Genomic DNA, 23,125 nt, shown 5'->3' on the forward strand with positions numbered 1-23,125 from the left:
CGTCTGATTAAATCCACCGTGGGAAATTTGCCGAGTGTCTGAGGTAAGCGTACCGTAAATTTGAACCCAAAGGATTCAAACAGGAATGAGGTATTCCAAATGAGAAACTTGCCTGAAAAGTAATTTAATGCGAAAGCGGAGTTTTATCGTTTTTTTAAGAGGAACTGACAACGTTGTAATTGCAGATAGTACATTGTGATAGCGACACATGTCAGTCACCACCCAAGTAAAGTTTATCATTTAGTGAGTGTATACTAACCTGTAGCAAAATTAATATATCTCTGAATTTAGGAAGCTCAATCTAAATGTAGATTTGAACTCTTCAACTCACATTACTCACCGACTTACAATGACCACCGAGATCAGTATTTAAACCAATAATAAATTGTTGTGTATGTAAGTAGATGAAACGCTAATGAACGCGAACTGCTGTGTTGCCAATTGAACTTGCATATTTTTCTCAGAATTTAAGATTAGTTAAAAAGCTCGTTTTGTCCAGCGTCTTACTTAATTTGTAACCACTTCCTTGATGGCTCTTTACATTCAAAAAACACCTATACAGTGCGACTCTTAATTTACCCCCTCCTGTACGCTTTTTAACAAATTATTACTTTTAAAAAATCGACATGGATTGAGAATTTTAAAATATTGAAAAATATTGATTTGTGACCTGTATCCCTGAAAGAAAAATACTTTTTTATACCATGCGGCTGTAAATTGACACTCCGCCCCCCTTTTAATTTTTTTAACCAGTTTTTTTAAATCAAAAGAAGCATTAAATACGTCGAAAAACTGGTTTTTGACGTTTATTTATTTCTTTAATGTTGCTTACAAAAGTAGTAGAACAAAATGCCCGATTTAAAAAAACTTAAGCATGGGTCAAGTGGGGCCTCAAATTTAAGGTCTTTCAAAACTACATTGAATAGTGTATTGAGATTTATACCTATTTTTGTCAAAAACAAATTGACAGATTTTCAATCCCCTTTCAGCACTGAATATAGGTTTGAATGGCCTTTGATTTGGGGTCTCACTTGATCCACGTTTCAGTTTTAAAAAATCGGCCATTTTACATTAGCTGTAACGTAAGCGACATTTAAAAAAATAAACAAGCGTCAAAATAGAGCCTTTTTGGTCTAATTTAATGCTACTTTTAAATTTTTTAGAAATAATAATTTATTAAAAAGTTAACAGGGAGGGTGACAATTTAGACCCGCACGGTATTTATTCTCAACTTCCTGAAAATATGACCTGAGTTCGCCAGTTAACTTTTGAATTTTGAACAAGAGTATATTAACGCTTATCCAAGGCCCAGTACCTCTACTTCGAGAATTTCCCCGAATTAAAAATTTACAGTATTTGAGTGAGAGGATCTAGAATTCCCTTTTGACTGAATGAAATTCTCACACGTATCCTTAAAATATTAAAAGCGTGAGATCAATTCCCTATTTAATTTCAGAGATCTGGGCAAGAGCAGTAATGCTTATTAGAGACTCGAAGAGTTAAAGAGTTAACGCCATATGCGCTCCCAAAACACTGAAAATATGAGCTCAGTTCATAACTTAACTATCGAGGTTTAGGCAAGATTCATAGTTTATTCTGGGGAGGGAACAAATTTCTGATTCGAATGGTCTGTTCAAGGAATCATCCGAATTTTCAAATTACATCTTAGAAATGGGAGGATATAGGTTAACCCTGTGAGACTCAGTAAAACACTCATATAGCCTTTTAAAGCACAGAACATACGAGCTAAATATGCTACACAGCTTCCGAGTTTTAGCAAGAATAGCAATAAATATCTGTGTCTCAATAATTCTCATCAAAAAATCAACCAGGTTTAAAAATTTGTAATTTCGAAATCGCAGGATCTTTGGCGTCCTTTTTAGGTCTAGTAAAGCAACCATATGTTCCCTTAAAATACTGAAAATATTATCTAAAATCCCCATTTAACTTTCGGGTTTTCACAGAGAGCGGCAATGCATATTCGTGATTCCCAGTATCTTTACTCAAACAATCAACCAAATTTTAAAATTTGCAACTTCAAAACGAAAGGGTCTAGAACGCCCTTAGGATAAGTAAAATAATGTGTATCAGTCGAAATTCGCTATTTAAGTTTCGAGTAACTTACAAGCAGGCATAGCAATGCATATTGGAGGCTCAATAACTCGACTTAACGATTTAACCAAATTAAAAACTTGGTAGCTCTGAAATGGAACGATCTATGAAGTCTTTTAGTCTGAATAAAGCACCCATATGTACCCGTGAAGTACTTGAATATATCGAGAAAACACGAGTTAAATTCGCTAATTGCTTGCCGAGTTCTACGTGGGAGTAACAATGGACATCTGTGACTGGATAATTTTACTGAGGGAAAATTATAAACTTAGCTCTAAGCTTATTTGAAAAAACTGTTCACATTTGAATAGTAATGAAACAAATACTATTTACATAAGTGAGAAAAGCGGTTCATCATCGACGGGTAATATGTTTAACTCACTTGAATTACCATGAAAGATTAAATTTTAAAAATACCACTACACCTAGATCGGTGAATAAATAGGTAGCTGTTTAATACATGTAATTGAAAATTCAAATTAAAATATAAATTGGGTGTTTACTTGTAAAATATATTCTTTGCATATATGTAATTATGTTATGCAAAACACATTACTCGCCGGGCCCCCTTCCATGGCCGATGCCTCCTTCTCGAACAACACTTGGCAACTCGGTTACTTATCAATTAATTAACTAAAAAGTACTTCTCCTGGCCATGTAGGCTAAAGACTAGCTAAAACACTTGTAATGGTTAGTGTCGCGTCATGTCGCGTCCATTTAGGACAAAGACCTCAAGAGATTAGGTGCACTCAAGACAAGGACCTCAGGGGCCTACATCCATATAGAATAACGTGATGATCATGACGATCCAGTCCACGCAACATCACAGGTATCAAATCATATGGCGATGTACGGGTGTACACTTATTGCTGTCCAGTCAAAAAGGTATAAAATTATACTTGCTACTGCCTAAGGCCTCTATACTATGCTATTATATTTATCCAACTCCTACATAAATCATCTATTCTCTAATTCACAAATCATTAAGCATACACACAATCAAAAAGCGCCCCCGCACAATACCTGTTTTCCAATCTACATATAGGTCAAGACGTATGCCCCATCCGTAAGTGGACACTTCTTACTCAACATTCCACTGTCGATTCTTTCTCTCTTTCACTTTTTTTTCACTTTCGCTCTCACATCATGTATTACTTATTTCTATGAAAAGTGGACAGGACGATCAATTTAATCATTTTTTTTTTCCGAAATTAATTGCGGCATTCCAAAAACATTTTTCAAGAACCCTTATATTTTATACAGGGGGATTGCTTGAGAATGGGCCATGGCGAAACCCGACATAGGGGACAGCAAAATATGACGATTGGATCCAACATATCTTATATCAATGTTGCGTGTTACAGGGTGTAAAAATTAAAATTTCATTTTAAAATTCATGAATAATTTTTTGTGTTTTCACAGCATCACTCACAAAATTGGTATACTTAGGTTTTGTGAGATACCAAGCAGAATTTTCATCTAATTTCTACGTAGTTCTTGGAGGGCGCTAATTACAGCGCACCGCCTCTGTATGTTTGGTCATAATTTTTATAAGTGCAACTAAAGTCAAATTCTATTCATTTTAATGACAGAGCGTCTATTTTTACTCAAAAAAAATATTCTATAATAGTATAACCTCGATGTCTCTCTCTGTTTACGAGATTTTTACCGATAAGCTAATTTGTGTCGTACCACTTCAAGTCCTCAAAAACGATGCAAAGCAAATGCGCCAACATTTGAACGGTGTTTTTCCACATCGGTCGTGGATGTGAATTTCTATGACCCACGTGAAATCCAGATCTATAGGTCAAATACCCTAAATTTATTTAAAAAAAAATTATTGACTGACTTTTATTAATTTTCAAACAAATCTTTCGCCGCGTTAAAAAACTGAAAAGCCTTTAACAAGTGAAAAATAAGTCTTATTTGAGCAGCTGTTCAAAACGACCACCTTGCACCTTAAATCACTTTACTATCTCTTTTCTCACAGATCTTTTTACCCTAAATTGCCAAATCAGCATTATGCCTAATTTCATCCGCTGCTCGTTGAATTTTTCACCACAATTCTTTACGAGTATTAATCGTTGTTTTGTAAACAATCGCGTTCATACTTGATCATATTGAAAAATCCAAAGGGTGCAGGTCTGGACTTCTCACGAAAAATTAAAAAGTCATTTCTACGACCGATCCAACGATATGGAAAAACATTGTTTAAATATTGGCGCACTTGCAGCCACCATCGTTTTTGAGGACTTGACTTAGTACCATACGAATTGGCCATGGATAAGAATCTCATGGACGGCGAGAGGTATCGGAATGACACGAAAATACCTTCTTTGAGTAAAAGTAGATGCCCTTTCATTACATTGAATAGAATTTAACCTTAGTTGCACTCATAAAAACCGTGACTGAATATACTGAAGTGGTGGGTTGTAATCAGCGCCTTCTAGGAACTACATAAAAATTAGATGAAAATTCTTACTTGGTGTCTTACAAAATCTGAGTATACCAATTTTGGTGTTGATGCCATGAAAGCACAAAAAATTGATAAGTAATTTTGAAATAAAATTCCAACCATTAACACTCTGTAATTTTGAAATACGCCATATTGATATAAGATATGTGGGGTCCATCCGTTACATTTTGATGCACTGTATCTCGTGTTTGGCCGCACGCAGTTCCTCACGAATCACCCTATATAAGCAAATTTGAAATGACCGATTAGTATGATATCCGTGAGCTTTCTCATGAATAAATGAGTAATCAGTGTCGTTATTCACGTGCTATGTATTTAATAGCACACGCGGGTTTAAACGTGAGTATTTTTGTTACATACAGTTCATACATGTATAAACACATGTACATACATACATTGAAAGCTACAATGAGGGTTATGATAAAATCGAGAAATCCAAGTCATTAATCATAAGCAAGATATAAGTAATACGAATGCGAATTTCTTAATTCTCACGAGTTCACTGGGGACGGCTTTATACAGGGTACCCCATAATTAGGTGCCAACCCTTAAATAGCGTAATGTACGTGCAAGGATAATACCAAAATGGCAAATAAACATATGTCCTAAAGTGCCCCCTAATGGAGATATTATTGTTGCTAAATAACTTTTAAACTGCTTAATAAAATGTTTGAAATTTTGATATTTTCACAACTTTGACGTGCTCAATCCAAGTGATGAAGTGATGATCAATGTAGTTAACTGTGAATCATAGAGCTGTTATAGAGAGGGTTTGCGTTACAAAACAGCCATATTTTTTCTAGTAGATGCGAATTGTATACTTCTTTGCTAAAAATGTGTAAAGTTAGAGTTTTTTTAACCGTTTTTGAGATATATACGGTTTAATGTTCTGCATATATTTTTTTCACGTTATTTTCAGTAAAACACTGAAGTTGTCTTTGAAATAAAAGCCAGTTGCTTGATATTCGACAGTTTAATATTTTTAGTAATTAGTTAAGAATCTCTAGTTGTGTAAATTTAATTTAGAGTGAATTATGAAACTTTTTGCAAATAATAAACTAGCTGATATTCACTTTATTTATGGTTTTTGCAGTGGTAATGCGAATGCGGTTGTATCAATCACGGGTATATCAAATGCGATATCCTGCCAGGACAGTGCCCCATCGAAAATTCTTTGTCACTGTACACAGAAACTTAGTGGAATATGGTACATTTAGGCGTTCTCAGTGACAAGGAAGGCCTCTTAGAGACCACAATTTCGAACAGGCATTAAATATCACTGAAGAATACCTCAGCATGGCCTTAAGATCATTAGTCAATATTACTACTATCCCTGGATCAACTGTAAGTTTTAAATAACATACATTTTATGTACGTATTTACAATAACACTAAATTTAGCCTGGAAGAATGACGCAAATGCACGGAGTGTGGAATTTATTTGAACACTTATATACATAAATGGTTTAACATTCTGTTTAGCTTTACCTTACGTTCCGCAACTATAGTTTCATAAAGATATTTGAGAAAAATAACTGATTAGAACGTAGAAATATCAAATTGCCAAACATTAAACAGCTGGCTTTTGCTTCGAAAACTGCTTCAGCGTATAACCGAAAATAACACGAAGAAATGTATGCAGAACATGAAACTTCATACATCTCAAAAACGATAACAGTTAGAGATATTATTCAAAAGTACCATTTTTGAGTGAAAAGCTCTAGATGTACAGATTTTTAACAAAGAAATATAAAATTCTCAGGCACTCAAAAAAATATGGCTGTTTTTAGAACGCAAACCCCCTCAATGACAAATTCACCATTATTTCGATCAGATATATGGATTGAGCATGTAAAAATTGTGAGGTTACCAAAATTTCATACGTTTATGCGAAGTAAACGCGTGAGTTTGGGAGTTATTTAGAAAAAATAATCTCATTGGGGCCCCCTTCAGGGAGTTGTATTTCTATTAGGGAACACTTGAGGACATATGTTTATTTACCAATTAGCTACTATTTTTGCACGTACATTGCGCTGTTTAAGGGTTGGCACTTAATTCTGAGGCCCCTGTACAAGTTCCTGAGACACATGTGAAAAATACATAGTAAAACTTAATCAGCATGCTTCACCGATGAGTAACGGTGCATTAATCAGGGTCTCGCGCAACATCTTTATTTCCTCATAATACTACTTCGATAACGCTATGTTTTTGCATCTTAGAATAATATTTTACCGCATTTTCTTTCGAATTTTCACGTTCCTTTCTTGTCTTGTTAAAAGTAGTTTTGAAATGATTTGCCCTTAACTTCTTGATTCCTAAGCAACTCAGACACTCAACAATTCTTCTCAAGAAGATTTGGTAATTTATTACCCATAAGGGGTCCATAATCCCCTAGTGCGATGCCGTTCATACGTGACAGCAAAAAACTATATTTATGAGGCGATAACGCGTAAGATACGGCAGTGGTTCGGTTTTAGATGACAGCCAGATGGATGAGTTTAAACATTTTTATTGGGGTAAACCATGAAAAAGATTTTATAACGGAGGATGGTTAATAGGCTTCGATAATATAAAAATAAAACGTGTGCTTATTTATTAGGTTGTTAGCTTAGAATTTATTACATTGCAGTCTCTATGTCGGTTATTTATGTCCACACTGTATGTAACTACCCGAGAACACGCTAATTAAATTGTTAATAGTGTAGGATGATCCCGGGGAATCTCATATTTAATCGAGCGAGTTATTGCTGTTCGTAAATCATATGTTGTTATAGGCGTTTAACCTCAATATAAGTTTTCACCAGAGAAACATGAGACTTCCAAAGTCCAACCTGGACTAAATCCAGGCACTCGGAAAAGGATATTTACTGATTTAATTGCCAAGATTTCTCCAGGCAATAAATTCAGCCAGCTTTTCCCGTTTATCCGTCTCAGAGGATATTCCCACGAGGGCCGACTAACTCTGATAGATGATGGAAATTCTCTGCCTTGGCCCAGCTAACTGATTCGGGAAACTTTACAGTGTCACTCTCGCCCTCGTTAATGAGGGCTATTACAGCAAAAAGTGCACTTGCAACAGGTTTAAGCAGGAAACGACGTTACATCCATGACTGAACCCGGAATTCATATCCAATATTCCTAAAGATAATCCGGGCTCGGGGCTCTTTTAGGAACGTATTAAAAGGGGCCCCCGTTCTACAAAGCGAATGTGCAATGTGACGTGAAATTGGAACCGGCAAGAATAACCCATCTAATCGCTTTCTGAAGATTCTCTCGAGCATGTCACAAAAGCTTTCCCAACTTGCGTTTAAGCTGACACAGTGATGAAATAACGTTTTTCTAGAGCCTAAAATCTCTTAAACGACTTATCGAACTTTAAATTTTGGAGCCACTGAGGGAGTATTTTGGTCTTTGAAGATACCTTAAGAAGTGTCAATGAAAAAGTTTCTTTTGGTTTAAAGGAGGAAAATTTTGCGCACCTGAAATATATATTTAGGAAAAAAATATTTTTTGTCGTGCTAATCCAAATGACACATTATCATCCCACTCTCTAACATCCCCATTTATTTCTCTGCCTATACCGCACACCACCAAGATTGAGTTATACAGGGTTCTCCTTTAGGGGCTGAGACAACCTGTATAAGGAAAATTAGAAACTTAATGTTCTTTTGAAGTTTTAATTTTTTTGTTGAAAAATCTGGCATTGGAAAAAATGAAACAAACAATTTAAATAAATATTAAGTAACTTGTTCCTGTAATGGTGCGATTATGTAACTACTATCTACGCAGAATAAATTGTTCATAGTTTTTTCGATTTATTCAAAAACAACGAATTTTTTTAGTTATGATGAATATCGTGCGTGTTAATTTTTTCTACCAACCTAATGTTAAAAAAATCATTATAGGGTGTAATTTCAAAAAAAAAAACTTTTTGGAATTTAAAAATTCTAAATTTCACTAATTTTTTTCAAGCATTTTTCTTACTTCTTTAATTATTCGGAAACATGTATTAATTTTTCAGTTATTTAAAACTTATTTTATCAATTTATGTCAAATAGTTTTGTAAGTTTCACGTAAATCGGAAAAATTATATTAATTAAAAAAATGACTAAGAATCGGTACTATGTTGCGTTATGGAACTTATGTTTATATTCGATAAACTCTCATTCTCATTTAAAAGAAACTGTCATGTTCCGATTGAAAAAAACGAAGTTATAATCAGTTTCTGGTTTAAATAAAAATATAAATTTCAAAAATATATTAAGTTTGCGCTTTTTTATATATTGTTACTAATAAATTATTGGTGGTGGTTGCTCATTTTTGAGTGTTATTCATTGGGTGATTCAGCCAAGTTGTGATGATGTCGCGGCCAACAATGCGGCTGGCGATGTATAACCCCTACGACCTAGTACTTTTTGATAATTTTTTCGATTTGGCGAAAAAGCGAAATAAAGACGTGTAGTGGAGATTCGCTGTATTATTTCTTCTAAATTGTAACAATACGAATTCTATAAGCTCTCAATGCCAGACCCTGTATACTGAACCGAAAATACAGTTTTTTCAAGCGCACTTCAGACTCAACAGAAGTAACTTGTCGCCCTTACTGTGCGCTCTAAATTCTACCAAATCTCTTAAAATTTACATTCATCGCAGCATTCTTTAAACTCAAATTTCACGATACAGATGAGTTCACGTGAAATAATTTTCCAGCTCTTACAAATTGTGCATATTTAAAGTTTAACTAACCCTACACCTTTCATAAGGTCAACGAGCTGTTGATTCGCTCCAGCCTTTTCTTTAACTCTTAAAGTGATATCTCCTCATGTAAACGTACACGCCTTACGACCTTCTTCACACTTCAAATTCTCCGTGAATCTGAAATGAACTGAAGTTGCCTGAAAATCGTCGTATCATCTCACCCCATCTAACCTTAAACATCTTATAGGACACTTTAAACCTCAAATGCACGATGTTAATTTAACTTTACTTACGTTACGTTCTGTCCTCTGAACTGTTTGTTATGTTAAATTTTTTAAACACACTGGAAGTTTTACTATATTACTACATATGTACTTATTAAAGGTACCTTACTACCTTACATTTTTGCATTTGAATTGTATATCACCAGTTTAGATGTTCATTCTTCTGAATTAGTTAGGAGGTTCGACTTGTAGTAACCTACCGAATTCTAACTCGAAAATGGCTTGATATTACTTGAACTAACCTTACATGTCTTACATACCTTACGATTCTCTTTTCACTGAGAATTTTTTGTGAATCTGAAGCGAGCGCTAGTAATCTGAAAGCTTATGAATTAAATCTCCCCACTTTAGCCAACCTTACGCCTCTTAGAGACCTTTTTAAGCCGGAAATTTAGAGTGTGAGTTTACCTTTGCTAACTTACATGTTTTATATTTATACGTATACGGGATATTCCTCAATGTCGTGCTAATATTTCAGAGTGTGATTCCTCGGGTCGTTTTATGAAGACAAATTTCCGCAAATTTCTTAGAAAGTACTTTATACATTACTTTACAAATCTCGCATTTTAATGAAAAAAAGTCATTCTATTGCTAGCCAACGGCGTTTCTGCCTATATGTTTTCTGATATTACTTATGAAAAAAGTGGCACGCCACTGACATTTTTTCGCTGGAATGTTTTTCCTGATTAGGCCGGTCGATTCTACATGAAAAAAAGCTGTTACACTTTTCTCGTTAGATGCGCTGTTCGGGATTAATACAATAAAAATCGTCTTAATTAATTTGTTTATTGCAAGAGTTTATTATAAGTCATTATCTTATATTATATACTTTATTTTTTATAGCTTATCATAATAGATCTTTTCAAGCAGAACTGACAAGCTCAATCAGAAAAAATATTCCCGCGAAAAAATGTCAGTGGCGTACCACTTATTTCGTAAATAATATCGGAAGACATGTATGTAGGAACACCACTGGTTGAACAATTGAAATACTTTTCTTACTCAAATATGGGGTTCTAACATTAATATACATCAAAATATGAAAAGCAATATCAAAAGGGCTTTCTGAAAAAGTAAAAAATATCGGTTCAAAAAATTTCAACATCCCGTAGTTAAAAATTTGGACCGTCGTAGACACATATTCATATGAACTTTTCTCCATAAAATGACCTCAGGAATCGCACCCTAAAATATTCACATTCTGTATGTGTGCAAAGATATTACATATTAATAAAATATGTATTATCCTTAGACTCTTTGGCCCCATCCTCATCATTTCTGACGTCATGGTTCAACAAGAAATATTGGAGTTCCTTTGAATATATCAGCCTTTTTGGGCATGTAAATGATTGAAAGATGCTTCTATCAATTGTTGTCTAACGGAACTTTCTAATTGCATTTGAAGAGCAAAGCGTAATTTACTTGTTTTTATTGCTCATTGAGGATGACAAGCTGAAGATTAAGAACAACAACTCTCTGCCATCTGTCTCGTTCTAAATATAGTTGCGAGTGGACTTAGGTCTCTTCAAACCCAAAGATCGTGACTGAAAGTGTTTTCTTTGATTTCCCTTGTTAAGACCAGAAAAAGCGACATTTGTTAAATATCCTTATTAACAGCAAAAAGAAAACAGTGACTAATATAAACTTTCTGAAGAGATATATATCATTGTATCGTCAAATAAGCTCGTTTATAAGCCATGTTATTTCAGTCGAACTCCAGTTCCAGGGGCCTTAATTAATTGTTTACAACCCTTCAAGGAAGAAGGATGGGCCCATAAAACTGGCGCGCTTTTAATGTTTCCCCATAAATAACCTCCCCCCCCCTCACGACTACCCACCCGTGGAGTCAAATTCTGGCGATTTTCGCAGAAATTTAACCCCCCAGTACGACCGTATCGTGAGTGGCATAGTTTAAATAGCAAACATGCATTATGTATGTAAACCGAAATTCGCCCCCCTTCCAACATTGGAGAGTACGTCCCCTGTTTGCTTTCATTCCAAAGGAAAACACGTTTCAATTGTCAATCAGTATTAGGCTGATCACCCCTATATGCTATCCATGTAATTTGGGGTTGTTGAATGATCTGAAACAATACTAATCACTCCCGTAAATAATTATTTCAACGAATGCCTCAGGCTTTAATGCGTACTATAAACTTTCTGGATAACTTTTCAGGTATGGTCCTTTGAAGGTAACCAGAATTCCTGCTAAAGACAAGACCGGTTCAATCTTCGAGCTCAAAGCGACCAAAATGAGCTTAAAACATTCCCAGTTTAATTCAATTTAATTTAAATATCCTGGCGGGGATTTCCAGGCTTAGTCACAAAGAAAATGCCTCCGATGTTGGGGGTGTTTGCATGGAAATCGCCTTTTTGTCGGCCGAATGCCGAACCGAACCTGAACGGAAAGTGGAACTTTGTTAAGCCGAGTGGTTAACTTTTCGCGGTCTCCGTTCTATCTGAAAATTAGTTTAGGAACTGGAAATATTGAGAGAAAGAAATTGGAAAACCTTTGTTACTCTTGGCTACAACAAAAAATGGTTCTTGAAAAATCGATGTGACAGTGATTTTTCAACGCATTCAAGTGTCTCAGGCTTAGAAAACCTCTCTTTGGACACTTCTGAATAGTTTTCCTAAAGAGTTCAAGTGTTCCCTGACTAAATCAAAATAAAACTTGAAACTTTATTAGAATTTTAAGTTAGTTTACTTAAAGGTTTCTTCAAATTGTTCAAGTTTCTTTCTTGATATTATCGCAAGCTAATACATATGTTTGAATATTTCCTCATGATAAAGTCCTGAAAATTAACCGTTTTGAGTGGTAAACATTTTAAATCCTCAACATATTATTGATTTATTGAAGGAAAACACTTATGTTGTTGTTTATTATCTTAACATTAGATATATCTATGAGGGTCTTTCTTATCTTAAGCAGTAGCTGGTTAATGATATTTGGGTCATAAGCAATGCATGCACGGCATTGGTGTACAAGTGTGTCCATTCAGAAGACAGAATTAGGTGAATATCATCGATTTGAATACATATAAATTTCTAAATGGTTATTTAACCTGAGTTTGTAATTTAAAATATTGTGTTCGATGTAGGTTAGCTTCGCTTATTAAATTTTGTTTTTCAAATATCGGGATGCGCTGGATTTTTGACTAGCAATTTTACGAAAGAAATCCAAAAAATCTCTCCACGCATCATCAAAAACTCTTAACTCTATCTCTAACTAAAGCTATCCAAATTGTAAGTCGAAATCTTTCTTGCGGTCGCTATACAGTCATCAACGCCATTTTCTAATTTTTTTTTTACCGAAAACAGCAATGAACCATTCGGATTTCAATACGAAATTTTTAAAACCACATTCGCTCTATTTTTCAAATCTGAGCAAGCCACCTAACTCATTATTATTCTTTTGTAAACAATTTCCAACTTTTTGACTCATAAGTGAACAACTTTACAAATTCAGACTCTTTTGGTGCTTGTTGTAAATTGATCCACCGCGCTTGGGTCTGAAATTTGATCGGTAGTCTTAGTACTATTAGGCAGAGCTAATTGAATTTCTGGAATTTTCGAGTAAATTGCATGAAATTCATGATTCTTTTATGATATACCAAAATTCTTATTTGCTATATAATTTGCATTATTTAATTCAACAAAAATCACTTCAAACACTAATGATTTTATCTCTCTCTCTCTCTCTCTCTATCTCAAAAGGCTCATTCTTACCAAAACAACAATTTTCAAGTACCTTCATCTTCAATAAAGTTTATAATTTTTATAGCCTCTCCATATAAGAATATGATAAAACTACCCCCAACATCTCTAGCAATATGGGCAGTACTTGTACTTGCAACTTATGAAGTTCAAGCAGGAGTCCTGCAAGTTACCCCATCACCCACTAGAGACGTTATCAGCCTTGATGGTCTGTGGTACTTCACCATAAATGGCAGTCATGTCGACTCAATTGAGGAGGTAAGTTTAACTCTTCTAAATCATGAGGTAACATAGAAGTTTTAGTCTGAAGATCAGGAAATTAATTTAATGCCAGTACCCTCAAGCTATAATGATATATCAACGAAACTGGATGTGAGAGATCATGCTGGAGCTGTTTGGTATAAGAGAAGCTTCTTTGTTCCCAGTTCCTGGAAAAATAAAAAAGTTTGGATTCGATTTGGGTCCGTTTGTTATAATGCCACAGTGGTAAGTTCTGGATACTCAAAAGAGATCTTTTGAAAGCTGAAAGGAGAGTTGCAGTCCATTAATGGAGAAGTCGCTGCGGAGCATGAAATTGGACATCTCCCATTTGCAGCTGAAGTTTCCCAATTTTTGAAACTAGGAGAAGACAACGATATTTTAGTCGAAGTGAACAATATTTTGACCAACACCACAATACCTCAAGGGGAATTAAATACTTTAATTAGGTATACTGAATGTTTTAATTATTTTTTACCGTTTCACTATAACATATTGCAGTGGAAGAAAGAAAGTTTCCTATACCTTCGATTTCTTCAACTACGCAGGAATTGACAGGCCTGTATATCTCTATACGACTAACGAAATTTATATCGATGATATAGACATTCACACAAACTTAAATGGCTCTGACGGTAATTGAATCATTAAAGTGATTCACGGACACGTTATCAGCGATGTTTTCTAGGCCTGATCAATTATAATGTGGCAGTGGTTGGGGGAGATTCTACCCTTAAGTATGAGATCAACATCCTGGATAATAAAGGCAAAGTGGCTGGTACAAGTTCAAGCCAGAGTAGCACTTTAAATATCAACAATGCTACTTTATGGTGGCCGTATTTGATGGCCAAAAATCCTGGATATCTCTATACTTTTGAGGCAATTACCTATTCTGAATGATATCATATTCATCAAAGAAATTTTGATAGGTTTTCATAAGATCAAAAGACGATGTTTTACTGGATTATTACAAACAAAGATTCGGCATTAGAGTTCTGGAATACACAAACACCACTTTCACTATAAATGGAAAAAATATCTACATGAGAGGTGATTTTATGTTATCTATTTATGGTATATATAAAAATTTTCCTAGGTTTTGGCAAGCATGAAGACTCAGATATTAGAGGTAAAGGCCTCGATTTGCCGACTATTCTTAGAGACTTCAATTTAATCAGGTGGATTGGTGCGAACTCCTTCAGGACCTCTCATTATCCATACGCAGACGAAATCATGGATTTGGCAGATCAATTTGGTATTATGGTTATTGACGAAGTTCCGGCAGTCAACACCCAGTAAGTAAAATTTAAATAAAACTTTGGAGACGTCCCTGAATCTATTTCGATGTGATTCAACTTTGACAAATAACTCCATTTAAACTTCGTTATCATACCGAACCACCTCTCTAAAATATTCTAATTCATTAGAATAAGGTCGCATCCCGACGGAGTATTGATCTAAGAATTTCCTTAAGGGACTTGAAGAGGATCACGTACAGATTTTTCCCTTATAAAATCAGCCAGAGGCGTAGTATTGGCCTAAATTAACAATTATTATTCTTCCAGGGATTATAACAAAGAGCTTCTGGAAAACCATAAAAGGTCCCTTACAGAGTTGCATAAAAGAGACAAAAACAGACCTTCCGTGGTTTTGTGGTCGATTGCCAATGAGCCTGTGATAGGAGAACCTGTTTCTGAAGATTATTACAGGTACCTAAGACCTCTTGAAATTCGTTAAATTAAGTGAGAACGTTCCAGACAAATTAAAGCCCATATAAAAAGTCTGGATACCTCGAGACCTATCACGTTAGCAAATTCCTATACCTACGACACCGAATATGCGGTAAAACATTTCCTTCGACCTCTAAAGTATGTTCATCAATAAAAATCTAGGCCCAATTCGTGGATATTCTGGGAGTGAATAGATATGAAGCCTGGTATCACCAAGTAGGAGAAATTGATGGGATTTATCCGAGAGTTCTGGAACAGGCCAAAGGCTGGCACACAAAGTTCAACAAGCCTGTAATTTACACTGAATATGGAGCTGACAGTAAAGAGGGACTGAGCTATGTATAATCATCACGTTCATTAATATTATAATAAATACTAAAACTATTCGATTCCTAAGCTGCCAACCTTTATTTGGTCTGAAGAATACCAAAACGACCTCATAACGGAGTACTTCAAAGCCTTTGATGAGCTTAGAGATGATCAGGGATGGTTGGTCGGGGAGATGATTTGGTGTTTTGCGGATTTTAGAACTGATCAAGGTATTACAGCTGCTTACAACGAACTTTTGCCATATTTTGTGTCTTTTAGATATCCGTAGGTTGGGAGGGAACAAGAAAGGTCTCTTCACACGTAGCCGTCAACCTAAACAAGCAGCTTTCAGGATGAGAAAGAGATACTGGGAGTTGGCTCATAACCTGAACAATGCTACTTTGCCTGCGGATTTAGACCCCTACATTGTGAGTTTTACAAGTTCAAAAAATGTGAATTTTAAAGATGAGTTGTAAGATGAAGATAAAATTCTAGTGTTGCAGATGGGCTAGAGTGTTTCAATGTTTCTTACGAGAACTGTCCAGTTCAATACTAAACCAAACGACATAAAACCTCAATAGATTTCGCTTAGTAGGTTAAGTCCTCCAGCGAAATTTTCTGGTGATCCCCGGATAGGCCGGGTCTCTCTGAACATTCAACCACGAGTACCACGAGTACTAACAGTGGTAAGCACGTCTGAGATTCCTGTTACTCTTGGCTCAATTAATGCGGGTTATCGGATTCTTGTTGCTCTTGGTTCAGGTAAGTTCGGGTACGGATGAAAGTGATTTAATCTCAGTCATATGCCACCGAAATTACATTATATTCAAAGCAATTTTAGTAAGAATTGAGTTACTAAGAAGCTATTAACGCACCGAAGTATTCACGCAGACTATAGCAAATTGTTGAGCTCGATGAATTTATTGAAATCCGAGTAGGAAGAGCCTAATTGTCGGGAATAAGCCAATCGCAGTCACTGGGCTGTAAATCTTCCTGAATCGCACGATTATGGTTATGTAGCTAGTTGATTTCTGTCTTGAGGGTAAGTGTGACTTGAAAGGACGATGTGAGGGGATCGCACTTCTTGTAGAGAGTTTCAAATAATACCGAAACTGATCTAAGCTGCTTACGGTAGTCGGAGTCGATTCAATTGATACTTACACGTTTGACAAAAAAAAAAAGCTGAGCAGACAAACATTCGAAACAGTTTGGCTTAATCCTCGCTCAATTTCTTGCGTATCTCTGTTTTCCCCGCACTATGTGGCAATTCCGAATCTACAGTGGTGTTCACGGTTCCATATTGGTGCTGTACATCTTCATTCGAAATCCTCGCATCCTTCGCTTAAACTGTGCCGTCGTAAAGTGCTAATAGACCCTTGCCCCCGGAGCGCTACCTGGCCGGATTACCCAAGAAATATTGTTTCATTTCGTTTTATATTGCTCCCGGAATCCGGATTGTTTTGTTTTTCTAACGAGAAAGTAGCGGATCAAGGGCGCCCCAGAGGAATCGTTCTAGCACCTTTTGATTGGTCGCAGCTGATAAACGTTTACTCGAAATCGCCTCTGAGGGCGTTATGGATGGACCTTCTTTTTTATTTATTCCATTTCCGAATGGTCGTAAAGCATCTTTATGGGGCTCCTAACTCACGCGAACGACCTTTCGTGTTGATATAACGTCTGTTCACTTTTGGCTACTTTTAAGGCTCCTCTGTATGTAGCTGGGATTTTAATTTGTGAAATTGCGAGCAAACTCAAGCATGTTTCTCGTGAAATATAAATGAACTTGAACCGAGCCACGCGGTCGTATTATGCATGTAGATATTTTCAAAACGGTCCCGAAAAGCCTTTTGTTTATCCCCGATGGTTTGAGGCAATTTTCCAATTTGCATAAATAAACATATACATGCCTATGGCTGCCTAAATTTCCCCTAAATATTATGATAATTTTAATAGTTTCAAAGTTACAGAAGCTTATAGAGTGGATTTGCTCAGTTTTAGCATAAACTTTGGAATTTCTCACTGCGGAGGATAATTTGGGGAATATATTAGCGGGTTCATTTAAATAGAATGGCTTTTAAATGAGGACGAAAGTTTGCCTAATCGTGTCAGTAAACAAGGGAGGATTATGAAGTTTTACATAAAAACAAACTATTCCCCCCTTATTACGCACAATTTTCAAGCCGACCTTTTATGCAAAACAGGCCTAATAATACGTATCTCCAGTAATTTGTTAAAATATTAAATATCCCCACAATTACCGAGCGAATATTAACCGAGCCAAAACATTTAAAATTCAAATGTGCCATTATGGATTCTGTGTGGAGATTTTTCCGAAATTGCCCCAAATTATCCCCTACACGAGTAAGAATTTTTTCATGCAAATTAACGTATTGAATCCCGGTAAAATATTAATCCATCCACCCCCAAAATGCGTCGTCCCTCATCTCGCCGGATACTGACGCAAAACACGTAATTACCGGTCCTCGTAAACATCCCTATAACCGGAACTCTTTCCATAATTAATGTCCCTTCAGTTTGGAATCTTTCTCCTTGGGTGCCCTGCAGGGACAAATTTCATTCCCAGGTACGTCATTTTATCCAATTTACATACATCAAACTCTGGAGAAAAGAACATGGGCCTATGGAGAATCCGCGCCATCTACATGCAAATGATATCGGTGCCAGACTCCTCAATCGGGATCATCCAATATTAATGGAGGATTGGATGGAAACGGAGACGTCTTTGCCGGGAATGTCGGTTTTAGGGTTTTTGTCTGCATCTTTTGGGCGATGTTTGAAAAATAGACCCTTCCAGGGGTGTACTTTTCTTTTGACACTTTAAGGCTTTTGAAAAAAAAATTATTACATTTTCGAAAAATTTAATGAGTAAAGTGTGGTTTGTATCGGCTCGCAGGCAGGTTTAGTTCAGTTGAGAATGTCTAACTGGTTAGAGTAAAATAATGGGCTTGATGTGTGTATCTCAGATCCACTGAGAGGAGGTGAGCTCAGGTTGGATCTCTGCAGTTAACATAGCCCGAAAATTTTCTCCAGAAAATCCCAGAACTTGCTATGTATATCAGATGTGGTGAAAGTGTTTCCTTACCTAAACTTTCCAAGTGTCACCTCAGGACAATTCAGTGAAATTTGATATATAGGATGTTATTTTAGTACGTGGTCACTTCAAGAGGTGATCCTTTGAGTGATCTTAAGACGTAAAGTTTATATAAATATAGATACGAAAATACTTCGTTTTCAAGATACAGGGTGTCACTTTTTCATCATTACGTATTTAAAGAAAAGGTCCTAAATAACCCGAAAACGCAAACCAATATAACGTTGGAACTTGATGACAGTTTACAATGTAGTACAACGAAGTCTTTTAAGCTCGAAATTGGTTGTCTCCTCTTGCTATTGGTGAGCACATGGGTAACGCTCTAAATTTAAGAAAAACTAAACAAGGAAAACACTTTATTAAAACAACACTTAAATAAATGGTACGCAAATTTGTTAATAAAAAAACATTTAACAATAAGGAAGACGCGACTTAAATAGTTGCTGAAAGAGTCTTTCTTCGACTTCAATGCGAGTATTAAATCGTCTTAACATCGATTATCGAACACGTTGAAAGATTCTCGGCGTATTTCTTATTTGATGACATGAATCCCGTATCCGTTGGATTAATTCTTCTTCGGTGTTGACTGGAGTTATATAAACGAAGTACTTTACATTTCCCTAATAGACAAAAACTAACGAATTTAAATCCGAGGACTTCGGCGGCCACGATAGTGTTTAATGCGAAAAAATATAAAAGTTTTAAAAAAGTCAGTGGCGCATAAATGACATGAATAACCATAACTAATACTATTAAATTTCAACAAAATCAGCTAAAGGATTATCAAAATTTTTCCAAAAAAAAAAACAATTAAAAGATTTTTTTTGACGACCTGCATCTTGAAAATTAAGCTTTACTGGACTTATATCTATATCAATTTCTCTTCTTAGAATCTCCCCTTGAAGTTTGGCCGCGTACTTCAATAACCCCCTGTATAGGATTTACGCCAATTTCGGATAAATTCAGTAATTTAAAGATTCTGCTACATAAAGAACAAATCTCTAAAGATTTTAGAATATTTGGAAAAACTGACAAATCACCAAAGAGAATTTTTTCGGGTGATAGAAAAATCGAAGATGATACCACAAACAGCAATGAGCATACCATTCGGATCGTTTGAATCTCAGTTAATGATGTTCGGATTTTGCAAAGCAGCTCAGATCTTCCAACGGCTTACTGATGTAATTTTGTCTGGTTTATTGAAAGATGGTGTTCCGTTAATCTCTCCGGACATTTTGGGATACTAAGGGAAAATGGTCGTTAATCATAAATATTCCTTGGTTGCCATAAATAAACTGGAGTCGTTATCGATCTCTCAAATTGCGTCTTAAATTAACTAAATGTGTCAACATCAGATACAAAGGCTCTTGCACAAAAAACTTAAAAGACAAAGACGGAAACCAGACTATGTCATGAGAGAGCATATAGATGTTCCCTAAGATCAACCACTTATCAGCAAGTCCTTAGAGGAACCACAACCCACAACAAAAAACAAACACAACCAACGACCAGTAGGTCTGCGCGTCTGCAATAATGCAAATCATGCAAATAGGTTACTGGATAGCATCTCAATATGATAGGCCATTTTTTTAATGAATTTCAGCTCACATTTTTATTATGAGTAATTTGTGAGTAATTTGCGTCTCATTCCACAGTACTTTCAACCAGCTGGGTCAGCAAGCTGCGCCAGTTTTGAGGGGGTGAAGTTCAAAATTAAAACTAACCGAGGAAAACAATTTTCGTTCATGGAAAAGGGTGCTTAGTTTACATCGTGCAAGTCCATGGGGCAATATCGATTTTAGTCACACAAAGCTTTAGGATTATTTTTCTGGAAAACGTTGGGTCCACACCTGATTTCAATTCAAGACGAAATCCACAAATGCAATTCCTCGTGATCCCACCTGAGAAGTGGGAGCGCTCGTCTTTCAGCTACGGCATAATGAATCGTCGTAGGCGAAAATCTTGGCGCAGCTGACAGGATACCGCCGCAGCTGCAGCTGCCACTCTCCCGCTCGCACCTATTTATTATTAAATTTGCAATTTTTGCCAAACTTAATGGAAACTATCGCGAAGAAATAAATCTCCCGTGTTGAATGACAAAGATGAATTAATGTGGAATTTTCAGCAAAGTTTTATGTTGGTGCAGGCCATACTGGTCAACGTTCACTTTTGTTAATATCGGAGACACACTGGCCTTAATCGTCGAAAATTATTTCCTTTGTAAACAAAGTCAGCCATATTTCGGCCCTTCGTTAGTCGGGTCTGGCTAATTATCCGACGTTTACGGTCCTTTTGTTATTATTATTATTGCCCATTAGGAAATACTAACAGACATTGGATTTATGAAAATTGTCGACAACGTTCGGTTTCCTTGTTCGTTTCGAATCTAAGGATAACACACAAACAAATTTATACCTGTTTATATAGTTTTATAACCATTAAATCTTTAAGACATATTTGTTCGGTAAAGTTTACCGACCGAATATTATTTGCTTTTTTATTCTTCTGACGGTTGGAGAAGATACGGAACGGCAGATGTAAAAGGGAAACACTCGGTACTAAACTGAAACTCAAACAAGGCACTCGTACCTTTTATAGCATTTAAGTAGCAAGTCAAATATTTGTCAAGAACCTTCAGTTTTCGTTTATCAAACGGGTACCTGACGAAAATTGGCCCGGTACAATTTACGTGACCTAGCAAAGTTTCAAATGAGCCACAGTCCCTTAAAAGCCCTTCCTGTCGTTTCCCGAATAACTTTTTCACTAGGAGGACGTGACTGAGAAAAAGGGCAGAGTTAATGACAATGATCAGCCTAAATCTGATAGGACTTTTGTCGTATATGTCGGTGCGTTTGTATTGAGCTCTAAGATGGTCTACATCTACAATTAAAATACGAAGTTGGCAACGTCAGGTCGCTTTGCCCTGGTACTGCCCACTTTTTGTGTGAAGCTCACTCTCGTCTCATTTACAGCCACCCACAGAGAAGCACCGCGAAAATGGTTCTTTGTCTTTTGATCGTTCTCTTGATACGTTTAGCTTTTTTGCAGCTCGCCGACAAAACGATGTGATTTAGACTTTTAGATTTCTGTGCATCAGTTTTCAATCGCAATTTCCTATTGATGACTTTTTTAGTCGCAGCTGCAAGAGAACGGTGCTCAACAGGCGCGAAATTTGATGATGAATGGACAGAAATACAGGACAAAATACTCCAACGTGATTTTTGGACGCGTGGAGGTGCAAAAGGACAGTTTCCTATTATTGACACGTGGCGTGATATAGAATCACATAGAACGCAGTTCTACTCAGAGGTTCATTTCAACATTTCCTGGTTAAATGCTGTTCTACTACTTCGTGGTTTACTCATCAATCAAGCTCCAAGCTTTCCTGTTTGAACACAATATACGAGGGATTACTGATTCAGAAACTGGTTGATGCAGAGGATTTATTTAGGCAGCTACATTTTTTTTATTCGGCCTCTTTGGACGGTTTTTTCAGAGACCCTCTGAATATCTTAAATGCGCCTCCCCTAGGCCGCTGCTTTCATATCAATCAGGCTGAAAATTTTACTGCCTAGATGCAATAATTGAGTGATTGCTTAGTACTAGAGTCATGGGTGCAGGTGATCAATTTCAGCAAACACCATTTTATAGAATTGTTTTCATAAATTTTCTTCTGTTTGGCCGAATTTGAAAATGGCCACTGCATCTTTCGCAATTCGCCTACAAATTAAGCAGTTTACGTAAAGTAATTGAAGTATTACTGATGCTAAAGTCCATTGGTGTAGAAAGTCTATTTGGAAAACCTCAATTTGTTACACTTTTTTTTTAATATGTCTTGTAGAGCCTCTTTTTTTGGCTTCAATTAAGCTGCACTTTTTACTGTTTGCACATGATAAACAAACGATTTTTGTCTGTGAAAACGATCCGTGCAGAGGATCCATTTAAGGAGCTAAATTATTTTAATTTTACGTTTTAAGTGGGGTATTTTGAGGGACCCTTCTAGTTTTCCCCTATACCACTGCTTGCCTAACAATCAAGCTGCGAATTTTACTGTCTGCACGCAGAACTTGAACAATTATTTAGTGCGAAATTGATTGGTACACAAGGTCTAGTTGGATAGAAGTGATTTTTACAATTTTTTCTTAGAACATTTTATTTTACTTTTTGATTTAGGATCGAACTGTGCGAACTACGCCACTGATCCTTTACCTAATCAGGTACAAGTTTCACGCTTTAATAAATTAATGAAGGTATTATTGCGTTCAGAGTTTTTTGGTCCCTCTGGAGACTTTTCGTTTTGAATGAGCCTCGCAAGATTATGCGCTGCTTCTTCTGCACTTATAAATTTTACTATTTGTAATGTGTATATAAAGGATTTTTGAGTTGAAAAATCATTGATGCAGGGGATCTATTCAAGTAGCTGCATTGCT

At 36.1% G+C, this 23,125-nt stretch overlaps 2 protein-coding genes across 9 annotated transcripts in view; one reads left to right on the forward strand and one right to left on the reverse strand.

Annotated features, from left to right (window-relative positions):
* Positions 1–23,125, reverse strand: part of LOC136348239 (probable phosphoserine aminotransferase) — a 35,483-nt gene that overhangs the window by 2,601 nt on the left and 9,757 nt on the right. The window contains exon 1 of one of the 4 annotated variants that reach the window (XM_066299034.1): positions 260–411. The exons of 1 other annotated variant lie outside the window; for it this stretch is intronic. The gene's annotated coding sequence lies outside the window, so the exon portion shown is untranslated. Of the gene's footprint in view, positions 1–259; positions 412–23,125 lie in introns of those variants that run through there. 2 more of the 4 variants (XM_066299104.1, XM_066299185.1) reach the window with 2 other exon arrangements.
* Positions 24–16,090, forward strand: LOC136347919 (beta-glucuronidase-like). Of its 5 annotated transcripts, none has more exons than XM_066298706.1 (13): positions 24–43; positions 13,354–13,544; positions 13,590–13,772; positions 13,827–13,993; positions 14,046–14,179; positions 14,233–14,423; positions 14,474–14,594; positions 14,641–14,839; positions 15,110–15,253; positions 15,302–15,386; positions 15,437–15,613; positions 15,672–15,813; positions 15,863–16,090. In XM_066298706.1, the coding sequence occupies exons 2-13, from the start codon at positions 13,371–13,373 to the stop codon at positions 16,057–16,059; spliced, it is 1,914 nt and encodes a 637-aa protein (XP_066154803.1). In that variant the 5' UTR covers positions 24–43; positions 13,354–13,370; the 3' UTR covers positions 16,060–16,090. The 5 variants fall into 5 exon arrangements, with proteins under 5 accessions (XP_066154803.1, XP_066154477.1, XP_066154638.1 ...); XM_066298380.1 differs by lacking the exon at positions 24–43 and adding an exon at positions 2,819–2,997; XM_066298541.1 differs by lacking the exon at positions 24–43 and adding an exon at positions 2,819–2,997 and having other exon boundaries at positions 13,399–13,544.

This window comes from Euwallacea fornicatus, chromosome 1, assembly GCF_040115645.1.
Source record: "Euwallacea fornicatus isolate EFF26 chromosome 1, ASM4011564v1, whole genome shotgun sequence".
Classification (NCBI taxonomy): domain Eukaryota; kingdom Metazoa; phylum Arthropoda; class Insecta; order Coleoptera; family Curculionidae; genus Euwallacea; species Euwallacea fornicatus.